At 39.8% G+C, this 14,919-nt stretch overlaps 1 protein-coding gene across 1 annotated transcript; it reads right to left on the bottom strand.

The window, feature by feature from the left end:
- Positions 1 to 1,495: 1,495 nt before the first annotated feature.
- On the bottom strand, positions 1,496 to 14,069 carry LOC121315200. The gene is made up of 3 exons (XM_041249268.1): positions 13,672 to 14,069; positions 12,212 to 12,340; positions 1,496 to 5,205 (listed from the first exon to the last, which is right to left on the bottom strand). The coding sequence occupies exons 2-3, from the start codon at positions 12,285 to 12,287 to the stop codon at positions 2,444 to 2,446; spliced, it is 2,838 nt and encodes a 945-aa protein (XP_041105202.1). The 5' UTR covers positions 12,288 to 12,340; positions 13,672 to 14,069; the 3' UTR covers positions 1,496 to 2,443.
- Positions 14,070 to 14,919: the final 850 nt, after the last annotated feature.

The raw sequence follows: 14,919 nt of genomic DNA, 5'->3' as shown, positions 1-14,919 counted from the left end.
AAGATTCAGAACTGGGCAGACACATGGCAAATGACATTTAATAGAGAAAAGTGTAAGGTACTGCACGCAGGAAATAAAAATGTGCATTATAAATATCATATGGGAGATACTGAATAAAGAAGGACTATGAAAAAGACCTAGGAGTTTCTGTTGACTCAGAAATGTCTTCATCTAGACAATGTGGGGAAGCTATAAAAAAGGCTAACAAGATGCTCGCATACATTGTGAAAAGTGTTGAATTTAAGTCAAGGGAAGTAATATTAACTGTACAATGCATTAGTAAGACCTCATCTTGAATATTGTGTTCAGTTCTGGTTACCTCACTATAAAAAAGATATTGCTGCTCCATAAAGAGTGCAAAGAAGAGCGACCAGAATTATTCCAGGTTTAAAAGGCATGTCATATGCAGACAGGCTAAAAGAACTGAATCTGTTCAGTCTTGAACAAAGAAGACTACGCGGCAACCTAATTCAAGCATTCAAAATTCTAAAAGCTATTGACAATATCGACCCAAGGAACTTTTTCAGCCTGAAAAAAGAAACAAGGACCAGGGGTCACAAATGGCGATTAAACAAAGGGGCATTCAGAACAGAAAATAGGAGGCACTTTTTTACACAGAGAATCGTGAGGGTCTGGAATCAACTCCCCGGTAATGTTGTTGAAGCCGACACCCTGGGATCCTTCAAGAAGCTGCCTGATGAGATTCTGGGATCAATAAGCTACTAACAACCAAACAAGCAAGATGGGCCGAATGGCCTCCTCTCATTTGTAAACTTTATGTTCTTATACAAACCTGACCTGATGACCTCGCTCAGCCACCAGGGAGAGCACCCTGTCATTAGATATAAACCTATTTATTTGAAAAATAAATATTAATACAAATTAACCATATAAAAACTATTCACTAAAAACAAATCAAATTAAAACAATATCAAAATTGCGATTTTAGATTCACCCATCTCTTGAATTACACAAAAAATACCAAATGAAGAGAAATGTCAGAAAACCCCTAGAGGTTTAAAATGATAGTTGATAAACGTGCAGTACAAGAATGCAGCCCTCCTGTCCCCACCACCATCCATACACAATGTAGAAATGAGCAGTTTAACCCCAGGGCTGTACTGAAGCTGGGAGTTGTTGTCACCGAGATAGTTGTGAGCTGGGGATGACAGAAATAGCTAGTACTGACCTTAGTACAGAACAAAGCACTACATTCTAAAGTGTGTTGCAATTGACCAACTTAGTCATGGTCTTCGTAACTGCATGTTAAAAACAAGTTAACGTATAGTTTACACACTGAATTTGTTGCCCATAAGTTAACGTACTGTAGTCTTCTGTCCTTGCAAACTGTTGCAATGTGAAATAATTCAGGAGATAAGCTTGTTTGCTCTTTTAGACAAAAAAACACAGCACTCCCTTGCATAGACAACCCCACAATCTACTAGATTGGCAGAAGAAAAGAAACACACAGCCTGTTAGCAAATAATGTGGATTTTATTTACAATTAAACTGTCATATAAAAAAAGTACATGATTTCCAACCAAGATACTGTAAACTACATCTCCAATGTCAAGCCGCATTAAGAACCTGTTTTATTAAAGAAAATTGAAAAGTTTGTATCCAAAAATAAATCTAAACTGCAGGTATGCTTGGAACATCCAAGAGTGGGTATTAAGTACAGTACATAATACTTAGTCATGTGACACGTGCATGAATATTAATGCTTTAAGGTAATAGGACTAAACATTTCTGAAATCCCAGTTAGTGTAAACAAGCCCAGAATATTTCCTCATTACTGCAGATCATGAAATACAACTGGTTTTCACACTATCATGCTTACTTAGTACTGCCTCCAGAATTTGTTTGTATCCAGTAGGCTCTATTATTCAATCATGACTGGAAGGCTACAGAAGTCCTCAGCAGACACGACTCAGGATGGTTTACTATAAAGCTACACACATACACTATAAAAGGCAGCTAAATAGGAGTATTCCTGTTTTATGCATGCACTATGAAGAAAACACAACGGTCGTTGGTTTCATGTTTAAAAGAGAACTGCTGGGGCCAGACACCGAGCACACTCAGAGTAGATAAGCAGGGCTGCTCTCTGTTCTCCGGGATCGGTAGCCCCACTCCACCTCTGCTCTGGATTGCTCAGCGTAAAAGCAAGCAATTCAGGCTTTAGGCTTCTGAGATTGTAGGAGGTTCACACGCCTTCTGAATGTCTGCGCTCTGTGGGGACCGCGATGTGGTGAGGAGAAAAAACAGCAAATTGGACATTCTAAATTGGGGGAAAAGAAATAATTGCTCATTTTAAAATTTAAAAAAGTTATTAGTTAGATTTGTAACTGTCTGCACATTCTTTCACAGCTAGTGAAAGAAACTGCTATGAACATTTTCCAAATGCCTGACGTACACAAGTCAATGCAACGCATTAAGGACATTAATCTATATACACAAAAGACTGAATTTCGATTTTGGGCAATTCAGAACACATTTTCATGTCGTGTTTGTCAAGGTTTTCAAAATGGCAATGTTCTAAAGGATGCTGGGCTGCACTTCTCATTCCACTGGAAGGGGCTGCCTCACACGGTCGCTGGCTTGGTCCTGCATGGGCATCGTGGCTAAACGCTGGTCTATTGCCGTGAACAGGGATCTGTGGGCACTTCTCTTCTGCCAAGACCGACTTGAGTTTATCCACCATGTCTTTCAGAGAAAACCCTATATGGGTTAAGTTTTTGTTTTTTAAGCCAAGAACAATTTTCTGGTAACTAATCTGCAGTCTGATTGCCTCACGTTTCTTTGAGTGACTGGCCCCTTCCAGGGTAGACAAAAGGTAATCAACATCTCTTTTAGTTTTGCAAGGTCCTCCGTTTCTCACCACTGCAGCTATAATTTTTGTCTTGTTTGAGATATCCAGTAGCTGTTTTTCCTGCATTGGATTCATCTCTCTGCTGCTCAGTTGCATTCGCTTCTTGTGTCTTCCTGTCTGACCGGAGGTACGAGATGGACTGTGCAAAGGTCCTTGGTCATTTAAAGAATTGTTGGGCTTTCTGTACTTGTCAGTGTAAGTGTGTCCAAAGGGGTATTCACCCATCAACTGTGCAAGCTGACAGTTTCTCATTTTTGCACGAAGTTCTGGCATGGGCTCTTTACTGTGAACCCCTCCTGGCAAGAAATCTGAAAGCTCTCTCCGAGTCACGGCAACAAATGACTTCATGATTTGTTCCAGTGCCTTCTTGATGAGGGTGAAGTACGGATTGTCAGGGTTACAATATGAAAACAAGCCATCAAAGCTCCCCTCATGAAGAAGAAACTGGTGGAATATGTTTGTGTCACCGAGTTCTGGCAAGAGGAGAGGTGTAGCATCTAAGGACCATTCGTTGAGCTTTTGGTGAAGACGCTGGATGTATTTGTGGAAGTCAAGGTATTCTGTATTACTTTTCAGGAATTGCCAGTATGGACCTATGACCTGATGATAGATAACAGCAAAAACACAAACAAGAGCTTGAAGTATGGGATCTTGCACATCATCACGGACACTTTCCTGTACCACATTCAGTCTCTTTAACACATGCTCATCAGAGAAGAAAGCAACAATATCCACGTGATGATGAATGAGAGCAGCAGCTCCTTCAAAGAAGCTATTAAACCGATTTGATCGACCGCTTGGTACTTTGGAAGCCTTGCCATTGGCCTCGCAGAATGCAAGCCACTCCTTTCTGCATCCAAACTTTTCTTCGCCACGAGGGTTCAAAACATCACAAGCCATACGGATGTAACGTGCAGAAGCACTCTCTGAAAAGTTCAAGAAATTTGTAAACTTTAGATTCTTGTCACGGCCCAATTTCTCCCCAGTAACAGCCAAGATTTCATTTTCAAAAGACAGAGTTTCTTTTTCAGCTGCATGACTCAGCCCAAGAAGATAGTGGGCATTGCACCCTAAGAAGTGCAAAGGTGAAGGGATGCCAGGTTGACCTTGTTGGCACAGACTGACTCTGTCATTAAAGGTTTTCATAACATTGGTATAATCAGACATCAGGACAAAGTGCTTTCTCAGCAGTTCTTTGAAAACCTGATTGGAGAGCTCCGTTTCTGTGCCGTACACACCTGACAGCTTTTGAAAAGCAAGGATAGAAACATCCAGTAGTGTCAAGGCCTGCTCTTTAGCTTCACTACAGTGAATCACATTGACCGATTCCTTAGATTCCACGCTTGTGTGCTGGTCAAAAGCATCATTACAATATGCGCCATTTGGCTGTGAAGCCCAGGGGCTTGACTGTGGAATGGGCTTGGTTGTCAGATATGGGTACTGACCCGATATCGATTGACTCTTAAGGTTCTGTTCTGTTTTGTGATGTGACAAGATTTCACTCCGATTCTGGTACAACTCTGTTCCCCTAACATGCAGATTTGGAGGATTGTAGGTTTTATCAGCTATGCCATTTGCAAGTTCCGAATTTCTGATTTTTCTTGATCGCATTTTGTTTGCAATCCACTTTGAGCCAAAATTCTTCTTCTTGAGACCTCCATTCCACAGTTTCCCATCTATCACACCACCCTCTGATGCACTGGGAATCGGAATGAATTCAGCCTGAAGAAAGTCACTGAACAGACTGTTTTTTTTATATTTATTTTTTTGATGCATTCGATAATCAAGCTTAATTTTTTGGATTTGTAGTTGCAGGGTTTTATATGCTTTGTGAGTATTGCCATCACTGCAAAACTGGGAGTGGAAGTTTTTCAACCAGGTCACTATAACTGATGGATCAATCTTCTCTTTTCGAACAAAGCTGTCCCATTCCAACAGAAGAGCATTCGTGACAGGATCTCCAGGTGGGATTTTTTCTGAAAGGTCAGTGCATTCCAACAGATCAGTTCTTCGAATGCCAAGACTGTCACACACCGGACCAACATACTCCAGATTGACTTCTTCCTCTAGAAACATTGCTCTCTCTTCTGCATTTAACCTCAGTGCACTTACGCTTGCCTTTTCAATCAGACTCCGTAAACGTGCAGATCTGTATTTTGGGAACAGCGCTTCCAACCAGTCTTGTACATATTTCCAAGCCACTTGGTTTTCTTCTTTCAAAAGCCCGATTTGCAAAAGCATACGATTGTTGTGTGGAACTAGTAGAGTATTTTGATTGTTTCCTTTCGCTGTTCCCAAGAAGACATCCTGAAGCTTAGAATAGTAATCATTTCCTGAAATAAAAAAAGAAAAGAGAATGCAACAATTAGCTACTGTCTTTTGTATTCAGCAGACTCATCAAAACTCAGACTCTTACAATGAAAATTGAATACATACTCCAAATTAAGGGATATCAAGAGATGTACAGAATATAAAATCACCAAACCCTGTATTGAAACAATGCCCGACACCCATCTACAGTCATTTACCTGCACAGGAGAACTGGCGACTTTAAAGTTGACGGGTGGAAGAATTATTGGCGATCCAATCAAAACCCTGCACTCAGCATAAAGCAAGCTTGCCCTGCCTTGTTTGACCTGTGCAAACTCATGACCTTCCTTGCATCAATAACAAACTGACTTAAATGCAATTCAGTTTTGCATCTTAAAGGTATTAAACTTTATTCTCTTAGCCTCTTGCAGAACAGCAGTGCATGCAGGCGTTTACACATCGACTCCCTTTCATCTGAATACAAACATGCAAAACGCAGCTGCATCATTCATACTAGCAGAGTTTAAAACAATGTGGCGGTGAAACAGACAACCCTAGGAACTGGACTTCACTGAAAGAATCATGGAAAACAGCTGCCTCTCAGCTGAATACACCACTGTGGTCTGGATCATTGATTTAGCCATGGGCTTAAATGATGGCAGTTAAGGGTAATTGCCATGCACTGTGACAGAGGCGTTTCCATATTTAAGTTATTATATGAAATGTGCTGATCAATATACTGCAAATGTCTTATAGTGCTGTGACGAACAGCAGAATGAATATTAATATGCATTCAATGGAAAAAAAAAAGTGTCTTTGTCCATCAGAAAATAATAATATTTATTTTTATATAGTGCTTTTTATAGTGGACCACCATTGCAAAGCGCTTTACAAGATACAAGCCTAGGGTGTGTGAACTATGCATCAGCTGCATGACAATGTCTCACCCGAAAGACAGAGCACAAGTAGGTAAAGTGACTTGCCCAGGGTCACAGTGACTCGGTGGCTGAGCTGGGATTTGAACTGGGTACCTCCTGCTTACAAGCCCGTTTCTTTAACCACAGGACAATTAGAAAAACGTATCACAATCTGTTTTGGCTCCCACGGATTTCTCACCTTGCTGGAATGTGCAGGACAGACAGCAACTAACTGCTGTACAGCATCCTTTGTTTTGTAGTTAATACTAGGGCTGCAACGAAGTGCACATTTTGACCTTCAAAGGTTCAGAACACACTACCGAAGGAAGGTTCGAACCTTCGATGGTACTCATTTGCATAATTTACGGGCGACGTCACCATAGCTACTTGTTTAGCTGAATGAAAATCCTATTTTACAGGTAATTCATATAAATGGAATAAAACAAACACTCACATGTAGTTTAAAAATATGTTCTATAGAACAGTAATCATGTTTTATAACATAAAAATGTACATGTAATTGATGCTGCTTGCAATAGATACAGTAATCTTGCATTGCACCAGTCTTAGGCAAAACAAAGCTTTATTTAAGAGTCACCATTCCCAGCAGCTTATCAGTCACATTTTACTACTGCTACTACTAATATGAACTTAGGCTTGTCAAGTGACCCCAGAGATTGGTAATTCCTCCATGATACGAGTTAACTACAGTTTGCAATCACTAAACATTTTTACCCAGAGTTGGCTTCTTCTGAAAGAAATGCGTTACAGATTGGTTTCTTCATTTCATCTTTCAGTATGTACAGTACCGAAATATACAGGAGTACCCACTGCTCCAGGGGCTGGGTGCACCAACGAGAACAAAAAATGGGACTGGATCCGAATTCACTGGAGCCGGATCATAAACACGGCATAACTAGAGAAACTGACCAATGAGAAATGTGACAGGTTTTCAGAAATTGGTGTTTAACCCCTCCCTCCCCCGATACGATTCATAGCTGTTAGGTTTTAGTACTTTTCATGTACTGTATTTTATGGCATGGGATAAAAGAATTGGAGGCAATTCTACTTATAAATTCACTGTTTGGCAACAGCAGTTTAAAAAAAATAAGTTATTTTCCTAATGTTTTAGTTACAGGAAAAAACAAAACAAGGAAGTACTGTTTTAATACCCATTTATTTATTTATTTTTTTAACAGCTTCTTCAATGGTAACAATACACTGCATACTAAAGCAAACTGCAGCTACGTTCCAGCATGACTGTCACCTCGTTCAACCCTGATCTCTGTAAACCAGCAGCAGTTTAAAGTATATTTGTGTAAATTTAAAGCAGCATTGTCTGTGTTGATGATTATATATGGTAAGTGTATTGCTTTGGTTCTCAAACAATAAAAAGCCTTGCATGTTTTTTTTACCTCGTCCCAAGTGAAACTAATAATTGTCCACCACCACAGACAAGCCGTGTTTCCAGCAGCAAGCGGATTCCTAGGGTCCCTGTTCATGACGAGAGAGTGCAACCGAGTGCATCTGTTTCAGTATATTTGACCGCTCTCACAGCAGTGTGGCTGAAAATAGACTGACTGGCCTTGCCCTGCTGTATGTCCAGAGACACATGTCACAGGAGGAAGTGTTACAGCGTTTCCATAGATCAGGCCATAGGAGGATTGACAAACTACTTAAAGTAAAGCCTTCTAAATCTATTTATTTATTTTTAAATCGTGCCATCATACAGTCTCAACAGTCCGATCAGTCTTAACTCTAATATTAGCAATCTTACCAGTCCAGCAGTGGCAGCACCAGTCTTACCAGTTCCAGCAGTGGCTGCAACAACCTTACCAGTCTCAGCACCAGTAGCACTAACCTTACCAGTCCCAGCACAGTAGCACCAACCTTACCAGTCCCAGCACCAGTCCAGCAGTGGCAGCACCAGTCTTACCAGTTCCAGTTGTAGCATCAGTGTCACCAATCTCAGCATTAACTTCAGTAGCAGTGAACCAAACGCATCTCTCAATGAAGGTATAAACCCATCTACTTATTTCTATTCAGAAGTTCTATTCTTGTCCTTTTAATATCACACATTCTGACAGTGTGACTTGAGTAACTTTAGGTTGGTGTTTTTGCTGGGAGATTTTTTTTTTCTTTCCTTTTTTAAACAAAAGTCATGACATTTCAATCATCATCCAAGGTGGGTCACTGGGTAAAAATAGCTAGAGACTTAGATTTATAGTTTACATTAACAGTCTCCAGGCATCATGAACAGGATAAGCAGGTTTTTTTTTTTTTTTTTTTTTTTTTTTTTTTTTTTTAAAAAAGACAAAATGTGTTTTTTGCCTCAGTAAAAATCTATTCTTAGCTATGCCCCTGGGATGTATTTCATTTAACTGACTACTGTACAGCAGACTTTGTGCTGTAGTTAACACACACAGGTATTTAGTTTACCTGCAACTGCTGTGCAGCATGCGTTGTTTTGTAAGGCGTTACATACAGGGCTCTACATTTAGTTCGCATTTTTAACTAGTGAGGTAGTGTTTTTACTGGCCTGGATACAACTGGCCCAATTTTTATTTATTTATTTTTAAATATTATATAAGAACAATTTGGCAAGAATGCATGTAAATGTAAAGGCAGATATATATTATTTATACATAATCACACACACACACACACATACACACACAATTGTAGTCAAAAGTTTACATACCCCAATGGAAATTTATAATAATTTCTAGAAATTTCTCATACAAAGAATTTTAGGAAAAATCTTTTGTAGCAAAAGTTTTGCTTTTGTGCATGAAGAAAAAAAGTTACAAGAAATGGATGTCTACAATTATTTATTTCAGCAATTTTCTTGCAAAACTCCAAAAATGCCAATTCAAAAGTATTCATACCCTTTGATGCTATGATAGTATTGTCTACAAGGTGCTAAATATGATAATGTAGAACCGAATTCTAAAAGAAGTCTACAAAATGCTGGATTGTAGGTGAATATTCTTAGAGTATAAAAGGGTTAGGCATAGGATGATTGCTGTCATTACCAATAAGCCAATATGGGAAAAAGTAAAGAGCTATCTGAAGACCTTAGGCAGAATTATTTATTGTCAAAGCTGGAGGAGGATACAAGATTTCCAAGCATTTGATATCCCAATTTCAGCTTAATGAAATCTGTCTTCTAAAACTGTATCTCATTTACAGCAACTCGTTATAGCATCTACAATGTCACTGCAGCAACTTGGAGAAGAACAAAGGCCTAAAAATAAGTTTCAGCTCATTATCGTTACTGTTATTAGAAGCTGCAGTACACTTTAACGATAGCCATTTGCTAACTCAGTTTTAAAACGTAGCTCTGGTTCACTAATTTAACACAGTGGAATGATCACAATATCATTTAGTAATTGCAGGACAGTACTGCACGTGTGAAAACTTTAACAATAAAGCTGAAACTAAAACGTTTTTAAATTTAAAACTAGTCAACAGACTAGAAAGCACTGGCAAAATCAACTCAATTATTTTAACATTGTTTAGGGATGTTGCGATACCTGCACGGTGGGTGTCTTAATAGTAGTATCTACAACTAATTGACAATAACAATCCAAATGGAATTTGCTTTTGTTACAGACTTAAGTCTGGAATAAACTATTTTGGTTGTTACAGTACTTAATTAACCCCTTGTAAAAAAAAAACAAACAAAAAAAAACTGCTTAACATAAAAAGAAGAGTCTTACAGGTACCACAGCAGCAGGCACAGTTTACTCTGCCTCGGAGTTCCTGACTGCATCATAATTCCACATTTTCTAAACCCATTAATGGAAATGTTCAGTCTGCTTTTAATTTTTCTCAAGCAAACTGGCTTCATCACACTGCCACTCATATTCACTTTGACACCCGACACATTCTTTCCCTTGCCCAGTGCTCCTTCAAACTGTGCTGCGGGATCACTTGCTGCATGCCACACTTTGATGGGTGGAAGAATTACTGGCGATCCAATCAAAACCACCAATAAAGCCAAAATAAATTCCCCACCAAAATCCTGTCATACGATATCCTAATTGTTTAAAAGAGTATATTAAATCGCTAAAGGTGCCTCAACTAGCTATTAATTAAAATTATTTACCAAGGTATGAATACTTTTGAATTTGCATTTTTGAAGTTTTGCAAAAAAAAATGCTGAAATTAATAATTCTAGACATCTATTTCTTGTAACATTTTCCTCATCCCATAGATGAAAATGAATAGAAGTCAACAAAGCTGAAAAGTGGTTTGCTAAACGTCAATGTGAACAACAGCTGGACTCTGTCCTTTTGCACATAGGAAACAAACTATACAAGGGAACCTGACTCGGAAGCAAACAAACAGCATCCCAGGAGCTGCATTAGGTTTACTAGACACCCTGGGAAAACAGTGTCACAGTTTTCAACCTTCATTTTTTGACCCGGTTGGAAACAGTAAAATTGTTAAAGCCATTGTATTTAGTTTGTATGTACAAAACTGTTATCAGTGTGCTGAGCATACTAACAGCAGAGTAATGCATTTGGCTGTGTGTTCGTACCATTCAAAAATAAAATAAACAATTGTATGGATTATTTGTTTAACCATTCTGATTGTGTACACTATTTAAATCTGGTGTTTTGTACATGTAACATGTTTTGACTAGATGACAATATACAGAAAATAATGAGGTGCTCTCATCTTTAATAAATTCCCCTTCGTTTTCACTATTATTGTGTTATTTTATGCCCTGTTATTTTTGGCTTCAGAGTTGCTATGGCTTCAGTAAATTAAAGCAAATAAAAACCTCCCCATTTTTCACTGTGAATCTGGCGATTTCGGTCCCTTTGCTCGTAGAGAAGTGTGAACAGCAAGCACTTTGATGCATTGTTTCAAACTAAACGAACCAGACAGAGTCCATTTGAAACAGACCCTGTGTTAAAGCACATTGGCTTTCCTTCATGATGGTTTTTCATTTCCGTATGTTTCTAACATGTACGGACGTGCTACTCAACTCTGGCCCTTGAGACCTATTCCAGTCCTGGTCTTTATTCCAACCTGGTCCTAAATTAGTTACTTGCCTCTTATTAGCTTCAATTAACTACATTTAGAACCTGCTTGGAGTAAAAGCCTGGGCTGGACTTGATCTCGAGAGACAGAGTTGATTACCACTGGTGTACGGTAACCAGAGAGAGCCTGTGTCTCCGAAGAAAAGCGAAGCTTTCAGTATATGCGATTGTATTAGTTCAGAAGTTTAACATGCACACACTGGTGTGCTTGTGAAAATGAAAATACTGTACTCAAGAACATATGCGTATAAATGATTTTTTTGTTGTTGTTTACAAGCAAACCTGCAACTAAGCTGTTACCATGTGGTTACCACAATGCTAAAAGTCTGGAAAACTGACCTATGATTCATGATCATCATGAAGCCAGATTAAGTCTTTCTTCCACTCCACTCTTTTTAAAAATGGGTTTGTAAATTTGTTTTTGCAGCTTTTCCTACGTTCATGAAATGGAAGCCATGTGCACTATACAATATATATGCGTTATACAGTTAAATGTTACCAGCCCACTTGGGCTTGTTGTGGTAAACTGCGATCTCCACCAGCCCTGACATGGTTAATGTCGAACCCTGAAAATAATTTGATGCAAATGAACAAATGTTTGAATACTTGTCTGAATCTTGAACAGACATCCAAACATGAAAATACCATGTTCATCCCAGCACCACTTTATTACCAGCTCTACCTGACACAAAGCTTACATAGAACGTGCATTACAGTTGGATATTACCTTGAATTATCTATAAACCCAGCAGAACTGCAAATAGTTATATGCAAGAGCATATATTTTATACCGGAATTTCCAACACCGTATGAAAACTGTCTGTTTACTTTCACCATAATAAACATGCACTCAGAACAGAGTATTAGCACAGTGTTAAAAACACACTAGAGGTAAAGTTTGAGCAATCAGACCTCTTAATAAATTATAATAAATACATTATTCCTCCACCATAGCTGTATGAAAGAAACCTGCCCACTGATCAGACTTTTTCTGCCAGTGCATGTATATAAATATATCATTTATTTAAAACACAAATAATGAAACACTTCATACTCACGTAACTCCGCAGCGATATCAGAAACACATTGGGGTCTGCCTCCTATGAAGGTGTAATCTTGCTCACGATCCACCATATTGCAATCTTCCACGGACTGAGGTATTTATAACCACTGCAGATGAATTCCAGCTTCCAAACAAAGGTCAGATGATTTTTTGTTTATTAAATAAGTTCCATTTTTTATTGCGATACCTTTAGTAACTGGACAGCTAATGTTTAAAGTGAATTTAACTCTGGTTTAGTATTTATCAAGTGAAACTCTTGTTCTGCAGATTCAGTGACTCCAGAATGCTGCATCGTACAACATATGGGCCCTGCAACTCCAGACAATGTCCCATACGATCCAAAACAAATTTCATGCAGAAGAACATTGAAAAACAAAAGCAAATGAAATCAGCAACACACAAACTTTGGAGTGAAGTAAACACACTATAAGCTCAAACAGCTAGCTGCCCAACGTTTCCATATGTTGTACATATCTTTCTCAAGGGAATAATGAGCCGGTAGCCTTTCAGGTTGAAGAAAGTTTAATGAAACCCACCTATCTAGTGCCTGTTCTCATTTATTCTTTCCACAATCCTGATATTATAACAAGGCTAGTTTTAACGTACTCCTTCAGAACTGGTGGGGGGTCTCGTGTTAAACAGTAAGACTATATCACAGCAGTTAGACATGTTTTAATACTTGTCTGTTTAAAATATATTGGGCCGTTTTAACTGTGTAAAGCGAATTGTAGCGTTTCTGGTGATACATATTTAATCAGAGTTGTTGCTGAAATGTTCTTTGAAAGACTTCTGTGGCATCTTCAGATAGTTTACAGGAACCTGTATATTGATGATTATATGACGTGTGTGTACCTGTATATTGATGATATATATATTATATATATATATATATAGTATATAATAATATATATATATTATATATCATGACAGGATAATATCATATATGATACTGACGCTACTATAGTTCCAATTTACAATTAAAACGGTCCAATATTTTTAAAATTTGTCTATTCAATTAATTTGAACATGTAAGTTTAACACGAGGTCTGAGTTTGAAGTGAGAGTACGCTGGGATATAGTCTTACTGTTTAACACGAGTCCCCCCACCAGTTCTGAAGGAGTACGTTAAAACTAGCCTTGTTATACTATCAGGATTGTGGAAAGAATAAAGAACAGGCACTAGATAGGTGGGTTTCATGAAACTTTCTTCAACCTGAAAGACTACCGGCTCATTAATTACATATTACCGTGTAGATAAGACTTCTTTCAGTTTACACTTGTGCCATCTCGCATTACTTTTTAACTAGCTGTGCTGTTACCGTGTCAGACTATGAGTTAATACGAATCTACTGTAGCAATATTTTTGTTGAGAATCGGCATTCGATACAACCTTTTATTTTTTGTAAAAGTTGATCGTTTGCATGCAGTGCCTTGCCCTATCATTGTTTATCTTACCGTGCTAATGGCGTAGCCTCCTCTAGACGTGATCGCAGAGTCCAGCTCGCTTCCACTCACTCCCGGGCAACGGCGCTCTGCAGCATCGCCAACACCGATTGGTAAACTTTCAGCCAATTGACACATCCCTGCTCTTTTAAAGGGAAGAGGGCTGGAGCGTGTTTGTTTTAAATCTATCCAATAGAACCGTCGTTAATAGAGCAATGTGTAAAAGCACGCAAATGCGTGCATCAGTGCGAGATTTCTTTTTTCGCACGCGTGTTCCAAAAAACATTACTTCTTACACAATCCTGTTAGCTAGTCAAAAATATTAGCAAACAGGCGGCAACTGAAACTTCGTGGTTGCATGAATGAAAGCTCGCGATTATCTGAAATAAAACTGGCGCACCAAAGTTTTAATTCAAATACATTCGGCACATCTTGTACAGTGACAAAGTGTGACCAAGGACCGAAGCGCGAAGCGTGAACCAATCAGCCAACGGGTGCGTTCACGGAGCTCATTCTGTGCAGAATCTGACCAATCAGCCAACGGGTGCGTTCACGGAGCTCATTCTGTGCAGATCACTGGTTAAACTGGTCAGACTCAAGAATGGCCGTGCCCCGCCAGGTGCGTTTGTTGCAAGTCGCTCAGGTGCGTTTGTTGCACCCCGCCAGTCGCGCAGGTGCGTTTGTTGCATTGCACCGCCAGTCGCTCAGGTGCGTTTGTTGCAGAGTCGCTCAGGTGCGTTTGTTGCATTGCCCCGCCAGTCGCTCAGGTGCGTTTGTTGCATTGCACCGCCAGTCGCTCAGGTGCGTTTGTTGCAGCACCGCCAGTCGCTCAGGTGCGTTTGTTGCCCACCGCCAGTCGCTCAGGTGCGTTTGTTGCCGTGCCCCGCCAGTCGCTCAGGTGCGTTTGTTGCCGTGCCCCGCCAGTCGCGCAGGTGCGTTTGTTGCCTTGCCCCGCCAGTCGCTCAGGTGCGTTTGTTGCATTGCACCGCCAGTCGCTCAGGTGCGTTTGTTGCATTGCACCGCCAGTCGCTCAGGTGCGTTTGTTGCATTGCACCGCCAGTCGCTCAGGTGCGTTTGTTGCCCTGCCCCGCCAGTCGCTCAGGTGCGTTTGTTGCCGTGCCCCGCCAGTCGCTCAGGTGCGTTTGTTGCATTGCACCGCCAGTCGCTCAGGTGCGTTTGTTGCCGTGCCCCGCCAGTCGCTCAGGTGCGTTTGTTGCCCTGCCCCGCCAGTCGCTCAGGTGCGTTTGTTGCATTGCACCG

This window comes from Polyodon spathula, chromosome 4 (genome assembly GCF_017654505.1).
Source record: "Polyodon spathula isolate WHYD16114869_AA chromosome 4, ASM1765450v1, whole genome shotgun sequence".
Classification (NCBI taxonomy): Eukaryota; Metazoa; Chordata; class Actinopteri; order Acipenseriformes; family Polyodontidae; genus Polyodon; species Polyodon spathula.
Note: the sequence above shows the minus strand (reverse complement) of the source record. Positions and strands in the feature narration are given on the sequence as shown.